A 22,174-nucleotide genomic window follows, 5' to 3' on the forward strand; every position below is an offset into this window, starting at 1 on the left:
TGTCACTTTAGGTGAACGTAAAGGCCTTTTCACGCGATTCTCGAGGATTGCTGTAGGCCCAGTAGCGCATTTTGTTTATTCACGGAAAATTGTTGTTTATTCAATTGTGGGTACACAAATGAAAGTGAGCTTCATAAAAAAAAAAAAAAAAAAAAAAAAAAAAAAAACACACAATAGCGTTCTCAGAAACGATATCCAGAAGAACATCACAAGTGTTCCACGTTCTGACAGTTCGAGCACAATCACCATCTTGTATGGATAGAAGTGTAGGTCTTCATGGAGAACTCTCCTCATAGAATGATTTGTTGGATGTTAGTTTTTTTGTAAATTTTGCTAGTTTGTAAGCAGTGTATTACTATACTTTTTACTTGAAAAAATTTATTATTTTGAATATAATAAATACCCCACCGCAGCAAACCTGCGGACATTTATTCCTTATTTAAATAGAATTATTTCAACAAGTACTTAGGTTTGCTGCAACAGGCAGGGTTAAAAAGTGTTTTTGTTGTTAAATGTTAATAGTTTAGTAAGAAATGAGTGTAGGTATTTTCCAAATTCGACCAAAACATGTTCATAAACAAGCAAACTACAACAGTTGACTTTTTCTCCATTACAAATAACATGGGAATTTTAAATTTCCAATTTTTTTGAATCTTCTCCATAACTATTAGGCGCACAATAACGCTTCAATGATATACTAAATTATATGTTTTTTTAAGTTATACAAAATGGTTTGGAAAGGAATTGTGAAATTTTGAGTTTTTAGGGTCAAAAATTGGAAAAACCATAAACCTCCCATAAACCCCTATCATGCTGGTTCGCGAACTCGTTTGAATAAATGTAGGTTTACAAGTTTATACAAAATTTCATTAAAATCGGATCATTTTTGCTCGAGTTATCACGCTAACGGTCACACGCACGCGCATACACACACACACACACACCCACACACACACATACATATATATATGAATTTGAACGGATGGTGTTTTTGGCCTCTAGGGACCTCAAAACGAAAAAAGTAAATCGGGCCCGGGTACAGGTCTTACCATGAGTACTACGGTAATAGCTTATTCCCTATATGGGAAATTCACTAAAACCAAATATTGTCAGCAAGACAAATTTAACGATTTAAGGGTTATACTGTGTAAATATACTGCATATTAGGCCTACTTTATTACACAACACTATATAACCCGTTGCTTGAAATCGAGCAAAACTGCAATTTGTAATAAAAGAATAAAGAACGAAAACATAAACAGCTAGATACCAATCAAAAAGTCACTCTTAAGTTGGTCAAAGACTTAAAAAATTGTTTTAAACAATTATTAGTTAATTCCTTATTAGTTTAAGAGCCAAAGGAGGGAAGCTCCATGAGTCTTCTTTGAACTGCCATGCTATCAAAAGCGTCGCCCTAATTAATATTTACCAAAATGTATCAACTTAAATATACTTTCATCCATTGATTTGGACTCTATGCTATATAATCTATTTATAATCTAGTTATGTATAAGTCTGTATACGTTTTACTTCAATCACGGAATTGACACCACAACACACCTGTATACTAACGGTATAGCTAAGCCCTGCTTCCTAGGCTACCCAAGGTGTCATGGGCCACGGAGAAAATAAATATTAAGGTGGTATGTAGATACTGTAAAAACCAGTGTGTGTGAATCGGCCACCAATCTCACATCAAGGCTTTTTAAATTGACGCGATTGCAATTTTATTGTTAAATTATCGGATTTAAAATGCATATCATATAGTTCAGAACGTGTATTTATCCGAGTAAACTAGCTGTTCTGAATTATATTTAGTTTTAAATGACCCATACGTTGGACGGGCCAATAGCTCGTTTGAATAATAAAAAAACATACACTTTATTAAATTACTTAAAAACGTAAGGCAAGTAAGAGTGTTTAAATAATGGTATAACATCCTTGTTACTAAGATCAGCTTGTCTTTTAGCCGGACTCATTAATTAAAAGCCCCATTAATTACCAAGGACAGTTAGTTGAGCCAACTTTTAAACTAATGAAAATCGACATGACAAAATAATATAATAAAGGGAAATAAAACTGAAAATTTATATCAGTTCGATTATGGATTAGTTCTAGTTCATTTGTATAGATACATAAAATTAGGGAGTGTTGGAGCAATATTTTTTAAAATCTTAATTAAGTCAACTTTCTCAGTTTAAAATCATATGTATTTTACTAAATCCATATAATTTGGATTAAATAGAGATTAAGACATAATATCAACATTATACCATGATGTTGAGGTTGAGGTGAGGCTTAGGTTAAGATAACTATTAGAAACATTTTTCAGGGTTGTTTATTATTGCTACAAGTGCGTATCAATGATGTTCTAATCAATAAATGGTTATTCTAGTTTACCAAGCTACAAATCTTAAACTAGTCTCCTTATCTTTCTTTTCTGCTTTCGTCCGCATGCAACGACTGAAGAACGAGAAAGTAAGAGGCAAGTAGCTTCATAAACTGTAAACAAAACAATTGTTTTCATTAACAAATCCATGCAGGAGTATAATCCATGGATTTTTAAAATTCTAAATTGAATACATTGGTTTATCTGTTTTAATTTTTTTTAAATAATCTCAAATAAAAAGGAAACTGTGAACAGTCTGAAGTAAATTAGTAAGTGAAAAATTAAGTTTCTAAGTGGTATTGACAAGCACTTTGTAAACGATTTGTACCGCAATTAACAAGCATGGAGTATCCTTGTACATAAATAACGTTTTTGCAAAGATTATTATACCTTAAAATCTAACAAAGAAATATATGAAGGTTATTATTGGGTTGTTGACAAGATGTTTTATTGTGTAATCTACGAGTACAATAGATATGAGTATGTTTTAGCACTCCTATTGATAGATAACTTCACATAATACATGTAAAAAACTGAAGCAACCACACATTATTTTGAGAACACACATCATGGGTATTCTACTGCAAAAATTTGATGATTTATGCATCTAATTCATGGAAATCATCAATTGTTTGATGATTATCATAACCCAGGTCTAGCACTTACTAACAAGAAAGTGATCAGTATGAGGTATTTCATCCAGTATGGTCGGGTGGTTATCCTAATCCTGTTCTACTACTTATGTCCACGAATGTGCTCAGTTTCCGGTGGTTCATCCTCCAGCCGCTGAGTCTGGTCGGGTGATTAGCCTGAACCAGTTCTACTACTTACCTCCACGAATGTGCTCAGTTTCAGGTGGTACATCCTCCAGCCGCTGAGTCTGGTCGGGTGATTAGCCTGAACCAGTTCTACTACTTACCTCCACGAATGTGCCAAGATTTAGGTGGTACATTCTTCAGCCGCTGAGTCTGGTCGGGTGATTAGCCTGAACCAGATCTACTACTTACCTTCACGAATGTGCCAAGATTTAGGTGGTTTATTCTTCAGCCGCTGAGCCTGGTCGGGTGATTAGCCTGAACCAGATCTACTACTTACCTTCACGAATGTGCTCAGTTTCAGGTGGTACATTCTCCATCCGCTGAGTCTGGTCGGGTGATTAGCCTGAACCAGATCTACTACTTACCTCCACGAATGTGCCAAGATTTAGGTGGTACATTCTTCAGCCGCTGAGCCTGGTCGGGTGATTAGCCTGAACCAGATCTACTACTTACCTTCACGAATGTGCTCAGTTTCAGGTGGTACATTCTCCATCCGCTGAGTCTGGTCGGGTGATTAGCCTGAACCAGATCTACTACTTACCTTCACGAATGTGCTCAGTTTCAGGTGGTACATTCTCCATCCGCTGAGTCTGGTCGGGTGATTAGCCTGAACCAGTTCTACTACTTACCTCCACGAATGTGCCAAGATTTAGGTGGTACATTCTTCAGCCGCTGAGCCTGGTCGGGTGATTAGCCTGAACCAGATCTACTACTTACCTTCACGAATGTGCTCAGTTTCAGGTGGTTTATTCTTCAGCCGCTGAGCCTGGTCGGGTGATTAGCCTGAACCAGATCTACTACTTACCTTCACGAATGTGCTCAGTTTCAGGTGGTACATTCTCCATCCGCTGAGTCTGGTCGGGTGATTAGCCTGAACCAGATCTACTACTTACCTCCACGAATGTGCCAAGATTTAGGTGGTACATTCTTCAGCCGCTGAGCCTGGTCGGGTGATTAGCCTGAACCAGATCTACTACTTACCTTCACGAATGTGCTCAGTTTCAGGTGGTACATTCTCCATCCGCTGAGTCTGGTCGGGTGATTAGCCTGAACCAGTTCTACTACTTACCTCCACGAATGTGCCAAGATTTAGGTGGTACATTCTTCAGCCGCTGAGCCTGGTCGGGTGATTAGCCTGAACCAGATCTACTACTTACCTCCACGAATGTGCCAAGATTTAGGTGGTTTATTCTTCAGCCGCTGAGCCTGGTCGGGTGATTAGCCTGAACCAGATCTACTACTTACCTTCACGAATGTGCTCAGTTTCAGGTAGTACATTCTCCATCCGCTGAGTCTGGTCGGGTGATTAGCCTGAACCAGATCTACTACTTACCTCCACGAATGTGCCAAGATTTAGGTGGTACATTCTTCAGCCGCTGAGCCTGGTCGGGTGATTAGCCTGAACCAGATCTACTACTTACCTCCACGAATGTGCTCAGTTTCAGGTGGTACATTCTCCATCCGCTGAGTCTGGTCGGGTGATTAGCCTGAACCAGATCTACTACTTACCTCCACGAATGTGCTCAGATTCAGGTGGTACATTCTTCAGCCGCTGAGCCTGGTCGGGTGATTAGCCTGAACCAGATCTACTACTTACCTCCACGAATGTGCTCAGATTCAGGTGGTACATTCTTCAGCCGCTGAGCCTGGTCGGGTGATTAGCCTGAACCAGATCTACTACTTACCTCTACGAATGTGCTCAGTTTCAGGTGGTACATTGTCCAGTCGCTGAGTCTGGTCGGGTGATTAGCCTGAACCAGTTCTACTACTTACCTCCACGAATGTGCTCAGATTTAGGTGGTTTATTCTTCAGCCGCTGAGCCTGGTCGGGTGATTAGCCTGAACCAGATCTACTACTTACCTCCACGAATGTGCTCAGTTTCAGGTGGTACATTCTCCAGCCGCTGAGTCTGGTCGGGTGATTGGCCTGGTTTAGTGTCATGTACACCGCCATCTTCTGTAGATCTGAACCTTCAACCCACGGTATCTCGTACACCGCGTCCGATACGCTCAGCTGCTGCTCAGAGAAAAAATACTTATGTGTTTTCAAAATAAATTCATCCAGTGGCAATAATAGCTCATGAAATTGTAGTACTGACTGTAAATTAAGAAAGTAAAAGGTGTTTCCTTAGCACAGGAAAACATAAATGCTTTATTATAACCAACTGCCAGTGCACCATTTGCTCTGTCTTAAGTAGTTATTTTAAGCCTTAAGTATATCGGTTATCTTAAAGCTACGTTTCATAGTACCATCAACTCTCAAACAATCATTGATAACTTATCCATATCATCCTTACAGAGGAAATGTCACCACGTATGGTCGCCATTTCAGATAAAAGTCTTAAAGTATTAAAAAACTATCGTGGTAAATTAATACTGTAACCAATTAAAGCTCAATTTGCATCTCTCTTTTGAGCAAGCAGTGTTTAAATGGTGATGTAACAAAGTAGTATTTTATAAATGTTACTTGCTGCACTTAAATGTTCATTTTAGTGAATTTCCCATAGGGAATACAACCTAACCTGCTGACTGAGGATTTCTCCGAAGTAGTTATTTAAGAACTGGTGCAGAATGCAGACTCCGATGAAAATACACATTTGGAACCATTCAAAAAGAGTGTTTGATGTCTGAAACGACAATAAATAAGTTTTAAACAATTATAACTGTTCTCTTACTTAAATTTACCTAAACAACTAACTACTCAGTCATTAAATTTTGAGATAGAAGACACATGTTCTTACTTAGTTAGTTAAATGAGCAGCGTATGTATAAATGAAAATATTATATTTCATCACTAAGGTGAAAAGTTGCAACCTAAATCGATGTTTTGAACTGAATTCAAGAATAAGCTACAACGGATTAAATCAATTAATTTATATTTTATAGTTTAAATACAACCATGGCTTTCAAAAACTGACTTTTACTCACTAGGGACTAAACCTACTTTTTTATCCATAGGGAGAGTTTAAGAGATACAACGCATGTATTAGAATGGCTGTTTTTGCTGCAACATGATGAAAACCTCTTTTTCCCCATACTACAGCAAGAACAGTAGTGTTTTTAGTGAATTTCCCTATAGGGAAGTAGTATATTCTCACTATGTAATATACAACTGATATTTAGATGGTACATTCTCCAGCTGCTGAGCCTGGTCGGGTGATTATCCTGAACTAGTGTTTTCAAGATATAAAATAGCATGGGAAGTAAATTACCACGTTATTCTTATGGAGAATATTGTCAAATGTTGTAGTTTGCTGGTTTATGGATATATTTTGATTAAACTTGGCTAATTTATTTATTTAATACTAAGCTATTAATATCATACTAAAAATAAAACTTTATTAGTTTCCTTGTAGCAGCACATCTAGTGTTATCGAAATAGATTTAATTGAAATTCAATTCAGACAAATGGAAATTCGCTAAGCCTGCAGGTTTGCTGCGGTGGTGGTATTAAACATGTTATCGGGTTCTTCAAAATAGCATTTTTACTCAGTAGGATGTAAAACCTCTTTTTAGTCTCTATTGAGTAAAAATTAGCTGTTGTAAATTTCGGTTGTAGCAATCGCATGGATTGAAAATATTTAATTGGTTTTAGATTATTGTTGTATTCTTTTAATAGTTCAACATTTTGATAGTATAATGTATAGTAACACAATCGTAATACACGAAAAGATTGAATCATTTACTAAAGAACTGCTGATTTACATTGCAGAAATAAAAACAAGCTGGATGTCGTTTTGAGAGGTTTTTTTATATTAAAAGTATGTTCATGCATTAGTTTGTATGTCGTAGATTGTAACATACTGCCTAGGATCGGTAAGTTCTTTAGCCACGATCATTGGTAAAACCCCCATCAAGAGCACCAGAGTCTAGATTAAAACCATCAAAAATATTATTAACGCGTTTCGAGTAAAATACAAACGATGCTGCATCGAATATCTAATCCTATAAGGATATCATATAAGAGTCGTATCAACCTTAAAGCCACATGTAGTAAATTCTGAATTATATTTAGTGTCTAAGTGTTTAACCTCTCATTATGCTTTGCTTTGTTTCTTTTTAGCGAATTTCCCTATAGGGAAGTAGCTATTACCGTAGGTGGCACGGTAAGACCTCGACCCGGGACCGATTTACTTTTTCATTTTGATGTCCCCAGAGGCCAAAAACACTATTCGTTCAAATTTTTATATATGTATATATATATAGACTTATATATATATATATATATATATATATATACGTCCGTGAACGCGATAACTTGAGTAATTTTTGTCCGATTTTGATGAAATTTGGTTTAAAGGTGTAAAGCGGGATAAACTTGAATGAGTTCGCGAACCAGCACGATCGGACCATGGGAACGGGGCTTTACGGGGGGTTTTATGGGGTAAAAATTGGTTTTTCTCACTTTTGACCCTCAAAACACAAAATTTCCCAATTTCTCTTTAAAACTTTTTAAAGAGCTTAAAAAACAAATAATTTAGTATATAAAAGTATTTTTGTTCGATTATTAGTAACGGAGAAAATTAAAAAAATTGTAAATTTACAATTCCCATGTTATTCTTATGGAGAATATTGTCAAATGTTGTAGTTTGCTTGTTTATGAATATATTTTGATAAAACTTGGCAAATTTATTTATTTTGTACTAAGCTATCAATATTTTACTCAAAAACACACTTTACTAGTTTCCTTGTAGCAGCAAACCTAGGTACTCGTTAAACCTAATGTTATTAAAATATATTTAACTGAAAATCAATTCAGACAAATGGAAATTCGCTTAGTCGGCAGGTTTGCTGCGGCGGGGGTATTTTTAATTTTGGGTTTCCTTCAATAACATAGTTATAGGATGTTGAGGATGATTTAAGATTTTTAGAATCTATTAATGAATCTAATTTTCAAAAACAAATTGTAAACTAAATAATTATTTTTTATCTATGCTAGCTATAAACGAAACCCATCTTTATTTTTTATACTATTGAAAATTTTATTTTCTTAGAGACATAGATAGAATAGTTATCTGGAAAATGGGGGAATGCACGGGCTTACAAAGGTCATAGAGTATTACATTACTGGAAATTATCTTTATTGTATCTAACATTTTCTGTATCCATAAGCCCCTGGGCCCTAATTTTATCAGGGAAGTACTCCCTTTCTTAAAATACTCCCCAATCAACCATATAGATTACCATATTACATACGCTATTGTTGATGATTGTATATTATCCAGTGATAAATTCCCAAATTTGTGCATATCTGCCATTTAAATACTCACAATAGTCTGCAGCATCGCGAAGGACAATGATATTACAGCGTGTCCAAAGTCTACAATCACCATCGAGCGAAGGAGAGAGTCGATATCTCTGATTATCCTGTAACAGATTAAATATCCCGATATACAGGGTGTCCATAAAAACGTTTCTGGACTTTGAGATATGAATCCTCATACCAAAATAAAGAAAAAACTTTATAATGGAGGTTTCACCGAAAAATACATTCTCAGGATATCCTCCATTTTGTTTTTTAATACATAAAATTTTTTATCATTTAAGTTTTTCAACTTTCGGTATGTTTATTATAGCTTAATAGACCTATGTTAAGAAAAAAATAAGTTACTGTAGTTCAATTTGAAATTTCAAAATGGTGGATATTTTAGTTGTTATAACTTAATTTTTTAATGACTATTTATATGAAAAAAATTCAGGAACACTTTTATTTAGCATTTTAAACCCCCTGTTAAATGACATCAAGATAAAAAAGATCAAATGACAAACAACAGAAATATCACTTCGTTTAGTTATTAAATACTGCTAAATGAGGTTAATTAGCCTTATTTACACCAAAAACCGTTATATTTAAGTTATTTGACATTCGATCTTTTTGATCTTGGTGTCATTTATAGGGAATTTTAAATCTATCTATACATCTATACTATTGAAGAGGTGATGTCTGTCTGTCTGTGAGCGTGTGTTTGTATGAGATAAACTCAAAAACTTCTGAACCGACTGGGCTCAAATTGGACAAAAATAAAGCTACAGCTCCAAGGATACATATACGTAACTATTCCCGCCTCGATATTGTCCTAGAACTCTGACCCGGAGGTTTTCAAAGTTATGAGGTGAGAGTTTTAAAAGTAAATATTGATTGGTCTCCATGGTAACTCACAATTTCTTTACAAAAATTTGACTTACGGAATTATATATATAGATATTGATTGGTCTCCATGGTAACAAAGAACTGTAATTGATTATGGAAATAAAAAAAAAAATTCTATAACCGTTGCTGTGTCAACCCAGGCTCAGCTTTCGATTTATTAAAGTGTCCAAGTTATGAAAATAATGTTGTTGATATATTTTCATGTAAACAGTAGAACATTTACAATTTAGGTTACACGTTATGAATATATTTGGTGGCTTTTTGTTTATAAACTAGAACAACTTAACTTAAGTGTTTGGATTAGGCGGTATAGTACATCTTCCCATTGCGAAGCACGGATACAACAGCTAGTGCTAAATAAAAGTATACTTGACACGTTTTCATAAAATTGGCAATCTTTTTGTTACTTAAGTTATAAAATTTAATTAGCCACCATTTTGGAAAAATTGACCAAATATTTTATTTCCATTGACATAAGGCTCTTAAACCTTTAATATACATAAAAGTTTCATAAAGGTCGGTTGAAAAATTTCAAATATAAAAAGGCTTATGTATAAGAAACTAAATGGCGGGTATCTGGTCAAATATACATTTTCGTACAAACCTTAACATCCACTTTTTTCTTCCATTGGGTATAAGGAACCTTATCCTAAAGTCCAGTGACGTTTTTTTATGAACAAACTGTATATTAATCCCAATATCCACATTTGAAATCAATAATCCAAACGCAAAAAACTATAGCATAAATCGGTCGGGTTGGAAACTGTCCATCTATAAATAGCCACGGCCAATCTAATCTTTCAGGAGTAAATATGAAGCTAATGTAAATATGGAGCTTTTGGGAGTAAATATTAATCAACCTCAAAGGATTAAAATTAAAAACCACAATTCTTTATATGATTAATTGTTTTATTTTATACGTAAAAAATATTTACATGCTGTATGTTATGTAAATGAAATCACATTATATGAACATCGAAAAGATTGTATGAGGCAGTTGATTTAGGATATATAATTGTAAATAGTAATATTCTGTCATTCAGCTGGTTGGATTAAGGCAATGATAAAGCTATAAAACAAGGTGCCACTCGAGTATTGTTCCTATAACCAATTGTACTTTAAATTAATCAAAAGGTTCTTTAGCATTTATTTATTATAGCCTAGTGAAACTTAAGGAGAGTTTAAGGTGAATAAGGGTGGTAGTACCTTTAAATCTAAATCATAGCCTCCACTTACATATTAGTGGAGGTATATGCCTAAATGCGCGTTTCTTCATAGTTTCAATGCATACAGTCTTACTGTTGGATTTGCCGATGTTTGTAAACTAAGCTGTGTAGTCAACCATGTAAGGCTTATTACATTACGTCAAGTATTGGTAAACTATAGATGTTCACCATTACATCTACGTATCATCGTGTTTGCCATCATTTGTACTACCTAAAACTTACTCAAGGAGAGATCTTAAAATACGTTTACTTACTGAATCAGTTCGCAATGAAAGTTGACACATTTAATCACAGCTTCGTCCATCTCAGTCTGAATGTTCTTATTTTTGAAACCCATTTTCCATAAGCTTTCATATCCAATAGGAGGTGCTAAAATGTTAGAAGAGCCACTATTACTTTCATCGTAGTTGCTAGTGTGTAATCTACTGAATGGTTTTAAAAAGTTGTCTATGCCTAATGTGAAAATTGCAGATGGCGCTAGTAGTTCCAGTTTCTACATGAAGCCATTAGTAGGCCTAATTACACGAGGGGTAAGAGACAAAAGGGCAACCTGAGATTTAAAAGAGACGTACTGCACTAAAAAGGACGCACCAATCGTCAGGTGGATTACTGAAGATTATGCTGGATACGAGCTGGATACTATTACCTATCCAGCTCTGAGGATGGTGTATCAAGCGAATAAGAACCCAAAGGGGACCGGTATCGTCATCAGGCAAGACCCGACCCATCGTCCTTTGGGGTTCAATTCTAGGTCTACTACTTTTCACTATTTACATCAATGACATTAGTACTACAATTCACTATGTAAAGTTTAATTTTTATGCTCGAAACTTTCAAATCTACTCTCATTCAATACAATTAATTTTCTTAAACATGTTTTGGGCTTATTTTTAATACTGTACATGGTGTTTCTGGTCTCCACATTAGGATAAAAAACGAAAACAGTCCCGGGTCCAGATCTTACCGTACCACTTACGGTAATAGCTGCTTTTATTTATGGAATATTTGTTACAAGAAAATTCGAAGAATTTTAAATCTGTGCGTGAAAGATGCGCAATGAATACTCTGGCTCGTTCACGCTGCGCATTCCTAATCACAGGACAATTAATCATTATCTAATCGTATTAAATCATTTGTAGTGACCGCATGCCTTCTATGGAACTCGCTACCTTATATAATTCAATCCATAGAAAACCGATCCCGAATGATGGTGGGTGGCGCTGAAAGGATATTACCTTTACCGCATGGTCGTATCTTGGTGGGATACCGTGCATTAATTCTGGGTGCAGCAGAGCGTATATGTGTGTGACTGTATATTAGGGAAGCGAAATAAATTCAAGCTATGTTATTAGACTTATTTCGTTTTATTAAAAAACTTTGTTGTTCTTATTTTGTTGATGTTATGTAATTATTGTTAGTTTTTTTTAGATGTTAACAAGTTCACCTCAATGTAGAAGAATTTTTGAACCATTTTAATTTTATTTAACTAACCCTATTTAAAGATCTAAATCCAAAGATAAAACATAACACCATAAAACATAAAATATAACACCCTTGTGCCCCCTGATGATGGCTCTATTTTAGAGCTATTGTTGTCATATACAATTTTTGTTTGGCTTTTAGCAGGCATAGAATTCAGATATTTCGAATAATATTATTTATTGTTAAAAACATAGCTTCGTAATACATATTTATTAGAAATTGGCTATACTACAACACAACAATAAAACATATATAACACATTTATGTTACTTACTGTTAAAATGGTTATCCCCATTTTCTAGAAGGGTTTTCAGCTTTGAGGTTTTAATTTTGTCTTGTAGCCCTCTGAAAGAAACCTTTAGCAGTTGGAGTTGACCGCAGGTAAGATATATGATCATGAAGAAAAATGAATCGCTGACCAGATAGAGATGGCCTGATCCTAAAAGTGGAATGAGCTCGAGTAGGTAAACTATTTCGTAAAGTGGTGACCAAGTAACGTCAAAAGGGAACCAACAGTTGAAAGGTAGCTTTTTCTGACTATCAAACAGGCCATCGCCAACCCCCCAGGGATCTGTAGTGTTAATGAGTCCCGAATTGTCAAAAGCTTTCAATTCCTTTATAGTTCCTTCTAAGATTTTGTTTCTCTTTAGAATTTTACTGTTTGAATTACTTTGTAAAAGATTAAATATAGCCATCAAATACGGTTGAATACCAAACGTGACCAAAAGCATAGGTGCGCCCATTGATACATAGAACACTATATACTTTTTGGAGTTCTTTATCCAGTCATTTATGTCAAACTGACCACAGAAAAAGTCGGTTTTTACAAACGTAGAGTTGATTTTGTCGACTAGCTCCTGGAAATGTTGGCGGTAGTATATGAGGTAGACCATCTTGAACAGTGCAGATGCGGTAAGAGTGGCTAGATCCACGGCGGAGGCCATGGAAGTTATGTTAGGTGACACAAATATCTCTATTATCTGACACACGGAGACTACAACCAGGGAGACAACCAGTAATGTCGTGTACACATAGTTGACCACTAGAAGTGGCCTCGAAGGCCTGTCTAGAGGCCAGAGTCCGATGGTCCTCATTAACCGGATATTGTAATCGAGGAGGCCGAGGCCAGTCATGACGTCACTCAGTCAGGGGGTTTCCAACTAGTAGGTTATAAAAAAAACCTTGAAACTAGCAAAGCAGTAAGCAAGGGTGTAAACTAAAATTGTGGTTTAGTCAAGAGATATATAACAAAAGTAAATATCCTGTATGCTATTTTATACAAAAAAATAATACCAAGTCTTGATGTGTGCAAGAATAACTAGACTCTTGAACTGAAGTCTTGGTTGTAACAAATGCTGAAAATTCATCGGAAATCACCGAAGCAAAATGAATTTTTTACCATGATGTCGTCAGTTTTATTCGCAGAACATATCCCATTCACTAATCGTATATAAATTACCTTTCATGTTTTAATATTTTATACAGTGCATGGATAATACAATTGAATTCCACTAAATTTGTATATTTTCTTTTAACATGAATTAAACGTAAACTGAAATGATATATTTGACTTGTTTGTTCATTGCATTCAGTTTATATACTTAATTGTCTAGATGTTGTTATTTAAGAGATGATTGGCTTTACTTTGATGTTAGAAATACTGCTTCAGGCAAGTTTTTTGCGAATAGATTATTCCTTAGCAAAATTAGATAAATACATTTAATAAAACGGTGTTGAGGTCTCGAAAAGAACTTATATATTTCAATAGTTTGTTTTAGGTTGGAACATACAAACGTATATTTCCGAAACATAGAAAATAATCATAAAAATTAAGAGACCTGTTAGTTTCATATGGCTTAATCCTGATGGAAATTTAAAGTAAACATAAAGCAAAATTAATAAGTTACGTAACATGTAAACAATAAATCAAATCTGCCTTCTTTGCAGGGAAAGTTTCAGCTTATGTGGTACATAAGTTACTCTACATAAGTTGTTTAGTATGTCGTAATATTGTTTGGAGACAAACTTTCACATGTCACATCCAGCTAATAGACAAATCCGATTCCCAGCTGTTGCTTGCAAGTTTAGCTCTTTGTAACGAACTCGGGAATGGCTGGCTTTGTAGTAATGACTCATTGAATTCCCTGCAACAATGCGCAAATAGCATAACAGTAGATTACTAATTAGTACTGCTTAGTATTAGTATTAATATTAGTTCGGGAGAATATATTGTAGTGTCATTCTTCGTATGTATTTGCATTTAAGATAAAGATAAAACATGTACCTACACAACTTATACTTCGTGTGAATGGAACGTCTACAGCCGCATCAAAATTAATCGATCAAACTTAAACATAAATAAGTTATAACAAGGTACTGGCAATGACAAATACTTGCTACACTCTATATCATTACCAAAATCACATGTTCTTTTACACTGTCTATAATTTTACTTTCTAGAAGTAAAGTTTACTGAAGGCTGAAATTATACTCGTAGCGTCAAATATAAGTAGGAGGGAAAATCGATTAAAACTCCCTCTGTTTTTTTTTTTTTTTTTTTTTTTTTTTTTTTTTTTTTTACCCCCAGTGCTGCAAATCTGCAGACTAAGCAAATTTATATTTTCTCAATTGAGTTTTTACAAAAATATTTTCCTAAAAACATGTCATTCATTTTCCCTATTATAAAATATTAGGTCCAACGAGGTAACAGGTATTAAAAAAGTAATACTTTGATCCTAAAACCCGATCCGTGGTTCACACGGTGAGTCGGTGTAAACCTACGTTTTTTCAAACGTTTTCTTGAACTAGCGTGATCGGACTATAGGAACGGGGTTATATGGAGGAATTTATGGGTTAAAATTTTGGTTTTCCCATTTTTGAAATTCAAAACATAATTTTTTTTTATTTCTCTTAAAACTATTTTGAAGAGCTTAAATAAATTAAAAATTTAGTGTATTGAAGTGTTTTTGTGCCATTATTGGTGACGGATGAAATTCAAAAAGTTTTAAATTTAAAATGCCCATGTTATTCTTATGGAGAATATTAAACTGTTGAAGTTTGCTTGTTTATGGGTATATTTTTCATCAAACTTGCCAAATTTATTTATTTTATACTAATCTATTAATATTTTACAAAAAAAAAAAATAATACACTTTATTACCCTCCCTGTAGCATACAAACCTAGCTACACGTTTAATCTTAATGTTTTACAAGTAGATCTAATTGAAAATCAAATCAGGCAAATGGAAATTCGCTTAGTCTGCAGGTTTGCTACGGGTGGGGTATTATTTAAATTTCTTACGAGGTACAAAAAAAGGAATATTAGCCAGACATTCTCTGCCTGAAGATGTGCTACTTTTTAAAGCACGAAACAGCTGCAGCCGTCATACTATCAAGGATCGCCTTAACAGATAACAGGTATTCTAAAACACTTCAGGACATATTGGTGTTGTCATAAAAAAAGGTGTGCTAAAGATCAACCTTTTGTATTAACTGTTGCTACCATTTATTGAGAAGATAGTTAAGCTAGAAAATATTTAAATAAACGGGCCATCTAAAAAAGCGTTTCGTCTTATAAAATGTGTTACAGCATGGAAAAATATATCTGGTTTCTATCATACCTCATAGGGTAATAAACTAAACCTAATAGCAGCATCATTATCTCAAACTTTGAAGTTTTGATTTACTACTCGAATACCTTAACAACTAATCGATTTTGTGAACCTTGATAATTTATAATAGGCTTCACTATAACTCCAATACAATATATCAGTCTAGTGAACACGTGTATTTGAGATAATCACAGCCTTTGACAACGATCCGTTTGATGATATTTGAAACTCTACGGCTTCGTTATGAAATAAAGTGTTTGGTTGAAAGTTTAGGATTTCTTTTTTCTGATCATCTATATGTAGGCTACTCAATAAACTATTTAACGAAAGAAAAACGACAACCACAAACTTACTTCTTAGTTATTTTTGATATACGTGTTTAGCCAGTTAAACTTATAAAACTTATATATAAAACATGAAAATAGTTGTTATTAATTTACAAATGCTTTCTTTGACATTCAAGATTTCTTTTGTAGACATACTAATACTATTAACTACACTAACTCTAATAAGGTTAACAATTCTTGACACCAAGTTTAACTGACTATAAACGTATATCAAAAATAACTAAGTAACCTTGCGATTGTCGTTTTTCTTTCGTTAAATAGTTTAATGAGTAGCCTACGTATAGATGATCAGACAAAAGAAATCCTAAACTTTCAACCAAACACTTTATTCCATAACGAAGCCGTAGAGTTTCAAATATCATCAAACGGATCGTTGTCAAAGGCTGTGATTATCTCAAATAGACGTGTTCACTAGACTGATATATTGTATTGGAGTTATAGTGAAGCCCATTATAAATTATCAAGGTTCACAAAATCGATTGGTTGTTAAGGTATTCGAGTAGTAAATCAAAACTTCAAAGTTTGAGATTATGATGCTGCTATTAGGTTTAGTTTATTACCCTATGAGGTATGATAGAAACCAGATATATTTTTCCACCATTATCACGTATTTTAACCTTTTTACAATATTATATTTTTCCATGCTGTAACACATTTAATAAGATGAAACGCTTTTTTTGATGACCCGTTTATTTAAATATTTTCTAACTTAACCATCTCCTAAATAAATAGTAGCAACAGTTAATACAAAAGGTTGATCTTTAGCACACCTTTTTTTATGACAACACCACTAATAATGTTTGAAGTGTTTTAGAATACCTGTTTTCTGTCAGGACGATCCTTGATAGTATGACGGCTGCAGCTGTTTCGTGCTTTAAAAAGTAGCACACCTTCATGCAGAGAATGTCTGGCCAATGTTCCTTTTTTGTACCTCTTAAGAAATTTAAATAATACCCCACCCATAGCAAACCTGCAGACTAAGCGAATTTCCATTTGCCTGATTTTATTTTCAATTAGATCTACTTATAAAACATTAAGATTAAACGAGTAGCTAGGTTTGTATGCTACAGGGAGGGTAATAAAGTTAATTTTTATTAATTTTTTATTGTAAAATATTAATAGATTAGTATAAAATAAATAAATTTGGCAAGTTTGATGAAAAATATACCCATAAACAAGCAAACTTCAACAGTTTAATATTCTCCATAAGAATAACATGGGCATTTTAAATTTAAAACTTTTTGAATTTCATCCGTCACCAATAATGGCACAAAAACACTTCAATATACTAAATTTTTAATTTATTTAAGCTCTTCAAAATAGTTTTGAGAGAAATTAAAAAAATTTATGTTTTGAATTTCAAAAATGGGAAAACCCAAATTTTAACCCATAATTCCTCAATATTAGGGACCCCTGGCGGTACAACGTCACTCTGTGACAAGCGAATATACAAACTGTAACCTAACGTGCCTATTACGAGTATATCTATAGAAATGGTAGTATGAGATATAAAGCTAGCCCCTGACACGACAGTTGGTGTCAATATTTTTACGACTCAAATACATCTCTGGGTGTCTTTGATAAAACCGTGGTCACGATTATAAATGAAGGTTAAGTATGCTGGCATGACGCTTGATATTTCTATATCAGAGATAACGAGTGACATAACGTATCTCCCCAAAAGAAAAGGATCAGTATACAGATTAATGTGTGGTGTGTGGAGCAATCGACCAACGAGACACTTGATATGTCAATATCAGAGTCATCATAACTTCTCTCGTGACGCACTGATAGGTGAGTAGGTGACCCTCATGAACATGTAAACTGTGCAGGAGTAAATATGAAGCACCCTTCAAACGTTAGATGTGAAATACTCACATGCGAAGGAAATATTTTAACAAAATACTTTTAAAATGTCGTTGTTTATCCTTAATTTAAATATATAAATGATTAACAGATATCTTTATTAAGTGGTCAAAGAATCCTAAAAATAATTTTTTAACTTTCATGGTGGCCCACGATACTTTAAATTATAGGCTTGAATTGTGCATTTTTTTCATTTATAACATTATCTTTAATTATTTTTATTGCACATATTAAGAATGTGTTGTAATTTTTATGGTAATTATTATGGGCATTAATAGAATGGCGATATATTTTGTCTCGTAGGCCTGAAGGCTAACACCTGATTACACCGATAGTCGAAAAAAACTTGGATCCCAATCTATCAACAGACATTTAGTGCTGGATTGCACCGATGGTAAAAAATCAGCCTTCCCTGCGCTCTCTTACCCATCAAAGTTCATTAGAACCTTGGCCCACGATGCATTTAAACGTACCAACGTCTTGTTTTCTCTTACACCTGGGTTCAGCTGTCTTGTTGCGAACGTGATTGATTTAAAAATATTTATCACATCAATTCAGATTATTTTGAAGAAATTCTAAGCCAATTTCTTATAGATTCATATAAACAACATGGCAATGCATATTATACTAATCCATACGATAGCCCTTAATAGTAAGTTTTGAATTATTCCAAAAATCCAAAATTCCAAATTTTCCAAAGTTATTTCTCTTTCATTTTGTATCAAGGTGAAGTTAAAATATAAAATTAGCCTTGATTTCCAAAGTTAATGGTTTTTGTGATTTTTTGTAATAAAAACGCTGACTTAAAAACCCGTCTATAAACATGAGACACTTAATTGCAAACATACTTAAACATTTTTTTATTACATAATACTTAAACATATATCTGTAGTTGTAAAAATAAGCTCTTGAGAACATATTTCTATACAAATCGACAAATAGAGATTCGGTAATACTGACTTCTTATACACACAGCGTTGTCGTATAGCATACCTATGAAACTTATTGCTCTTACTATTAGTTATGCGTTGAGTAATTAAAATGCCGATTCTACACTTTGGTCCACAGGTGATCAAAGTCCCCAAGCTGATTTCCATGGAAGAAATGTTCATCGTTATGTCATACCAATGAATAAGTAGCCTATGTAGTTTATTTGTAAAAGTACAAAATTTAGTTTTAAGAAAATGAGAAAGTTCATAGTAGACCAAGAATTTGCTGACTTGAAATTTGATTTGCTAATCTTAATAATGACAATTGGGTGAAACCATAGAGAAAAACACCAAATTAGATTATTTAATGATCATGCGTAATGACTTAATGGCTTAATTAGTGACTTGCTCCATCACATTTAGTACTTGCGTCATTAAGTCTACATTTGTTATACAAATACTATTTTTAATATCTTAAATTTTTCGAAGTATGTTGTGGTAAATAGAAAAACTTGCGTACAAAAATTGTATTCACAAAAACAAATTAAATACATTGTGAACGATTCATTATTTAGTGTTATGCCACAAAACATTGTAGTCTTCTGAAACACCCGACACATATCTTTTAAACTCAAATGAAAACAATATTACCATTTCCAAATAAATAATAATTTGTATTTTTTTATTGAGTTTAATTATTTAATGAGTTATATATTTATTGTATTAAGATATACTCGTATTAATATCGTCAGGATTTTCAGTTTTATTTTATTCGTCTGTGTGATCCGTTCCAAACCAATGTTTCACAAAAGCTTTATCAATAACATATTATTACGATCTAACTTAGGTTCTAACTTGAGGATAGTTTTACATCGAATTGTAAAATTAGTGTAAACTCAATTAAACTTGTTAATTATATTGAAATTACTATTAATCATAATTTTTTGACATGATGACAGGCAAAATTGTAGTTTTACTAACAAATACTAGCCCTTATACTTAAAATGCAAATTAATTAAAATTTAGTAAAGCTGCAATTGATAGTATAATAGATTACATTAAATCGTTGTAAACTAGAACGAATTTTTATTGAGTAGTTTCGGTGCAAAAGGAACGAGCTCGACACCCGGCACATCCACACCACGATGCGTAGACCGCTTTCCGCAGAAGCGTTTGAATACTTCCTCCTTTGAATTATCCAGTAAAAATGTCACCGGCGTAGACAACAAGAAAAAGAGAGAAAGATATTCTAACGGACTTTGACAAGTTGAAGCTGTTTCAAACTGAAGCTGCATTGTTTTGTTTGCCTTTGTACGAAGCAAGTTTTGTTCATTTCACAAGTTTCAATGGTATTTCCAATCTCTTGTTTACCGGTTCAATAGGGAAACTCAAAAAATCTACTTTCTGGGGTTTGTCAAATATTAGAGAAAACGCTAAGGATTGTAAATTTAATAATAAGGAAATACAAACTTTGAAAATTTAGTAATACATAGCTTTAGAACAGTAGGTAACAGAAAAGTATAAAATAGACCAATATCGTTCTATGAAATGGCGACCATACAAAGTAGGTATTTTATGCCAAGTATGAATGGAGATGAGTGTAATATGAGTGGCGCACAGTTTATAATGGAATCCGAACCACATTTTTGCATTGGTAATTACGAATTGGTCTAATTATCAGGATAGTACTGCGGATAGTCGTAGTACTCACCCGTGCGGACGTTAATCCACAACAGGGAGTATCGCATCCACAGTGCATGCCTATAAATATCCACAATTCGTGACTTTCTAGTAGCTGGATTACAGGATGACACCACCCGTCCCAGTCATTATTGAATTATTAAAATAATGAAAGAGAATTAATTTTGGAAAATTTGGAATTTTGATATAACTTACTTTTGTGGGCTATCGTATGGATTAGTATAATATGCATTGCCATGTTGTTTATATAAATCGATTATTGTCTTAGAATTTCTTCAATTCTAAATTTTTGGGAATACAATTTTTGTACGCAAGTTTTTCTATTTACCACAACATACTTCGACAAATTTAAGATATTAAAAATAGTATAAAAATATAATGTTTTACAGTATTGTACAGATTTTGCTTCCAAAGGAGTGAAAGTGAATCTACTATCTTACCTAACACTACAAACAAGGGAACATTCCTTTGTTTGTTCAACTACCTATCTACCAAGCAAAATATGCAACCCTTAAAGAAGATATATGTAAAAATAACACATTGGGATCAAAATAAAAAAGTCTGTTACATTTATTAGTGAAATTGTGATCAAACGATTGTAAATCTACACGTTAATTATTTCTTTGAAAGCTATGTATTACTACATTTTCAAAGTTTGTATTTCCTTATTATTAAATTTACAAACCTTAGCGTTTTCTCTAATATTTGACAAACCCCAGAAAGTAGATTTTTTGAGTTTCCCTATTGAACCGGTAAACAAGAGATTGGAAATACCATTGAAACTTGTGAAATGAACAAAACTTGCTTCGTACAAAGGCAAACAAAACAATGCAGCTTCAGTTTGAAACAGCTTCAACTTGTCAAAGTCCGTTAGAATATCTTTCTCTCTTTTTCTTGTTGTCTACGCCGGTGACATTTTTACTGGATAATTCAAAGGAGGAAGTATTCAAACGCTTCTGCGGAAAGCGGTCTACGCATCGTGGTGTGGATGTGCCGGGTGTCGAGCTCGTTCCTTTTGCACCGAAACTACTCAATAAAAATTCGTTCTAGTTTACAACGATTTAATGTAATCTATTATACTATCAATTGCAGCTTTACTAAATTTTAATTAATTTGCATTTTAAGTATAAGGGCTAGTATTTGTTAGTAAAACTACAATTTTGCCTGTCATCATGTCAAAAATTTATGATTAATAGTAATTTCAATATAATTAACAAGTTTAATTGAGTTTACACTAATTTTACAATTCGATGTAAAACTATCCTCAAGTTAGAACCTAAGTTAGATCATAATAATATGTTATTGATAAAGCTTTTGTGAAACATTGGTTTGGAACGGATCACACAGACGAATAAAATAAAACTGAAAATCCTGACGATATTAATACGAGTATATCTTAATACAATAAATATATAACTCATTAAATAATTAAACTCAATAAAAAAATACAAATTATTATTTATTTGGAAATGGTAATATTGTTTTCATTTGAGTTTAAAAGATATGTGTCGGGTGTTTCAGAAGACTACAATGTTTTGTGGCATAACACTAAATAATGAATCGTCCATAATGTATTTACTTTCTTTTTGGGAATACAATTTTTGTACGCAAGTTTTTCTATTTACCACAACATACTTAGAAAAATTTAAGATAT

General features: G+C 33.5%; 1 protein-coding gene across 1 annotated transcript; it reads right to left on the reverse strand.

Moving 5' to 3' along the window:
- Positions 1-2,427: 2,427 nt before the first annotated feature.
- LOC128994966 (uncharacterized) lies at positions 2,428-13,199 on the reverse strand. The gene is made up of 5 exons (XM_054419828.1): positions 12,832-13,199; positions 8,478-8,574; positions 5,730-5,834; positions 5,069-5,224; positions 2,428-2,502 (listed from the first exon to the last, which is right to left on the reverse strand). Exons 1-5 carry the CDS (start codon positions 13,197-13,199, stop codon positions 2,428-2,430), a joined length of 801 nt encoding a protein of 266 aa, XP_054275803.1.
- Positions 13,200-22,174: the final 8,975 nt, after the last annotated feature.

Source organism: Macrosteles quadrilineatus, unplaced genomic scaffold (genome assembly GCF_028750875.1).
Source record: "Macrosteles quadrilineatus isolate MER2022 unplaced genomic scaffold, UCM_ALF_1.0 Scaffold_1__1_contigs__length_201487025, whole genome shotgun sequence".
Classification (NCBI taxonomy): Eukaryota; Metazoa; Arthropoda; class Insecta; order Hemiptera; family Cicadellidae; genus Macrosteles; species Macrosteles quadrilineatus.

Excerpts from the sequence above, each read along its gene's own strand:
- LOC128994966 (XM_054419828.1), bottom strand. The coding sequence starts at position 13,199 with ATGACTGGCCTCGGCCTCCTCGATTACAATATCCGGTTAATGAGGACC. Across the intron at positions 5,225-5,729 it reads GAGAAATCCTCAGTCAGCAG|CAGCTGAGCGTATCGGACGC; the intron begins GTTAGGTTGTAT and ends TTCTCTGAGCAG. Across the intron at positions 2,503-5,068 it reads AACTGAGCACATTCGTGGAG|TTTATGAAGCTACTTGCCTC; the intron begins GTAAGTAGTAGA and ends TTTTGTTTACAG.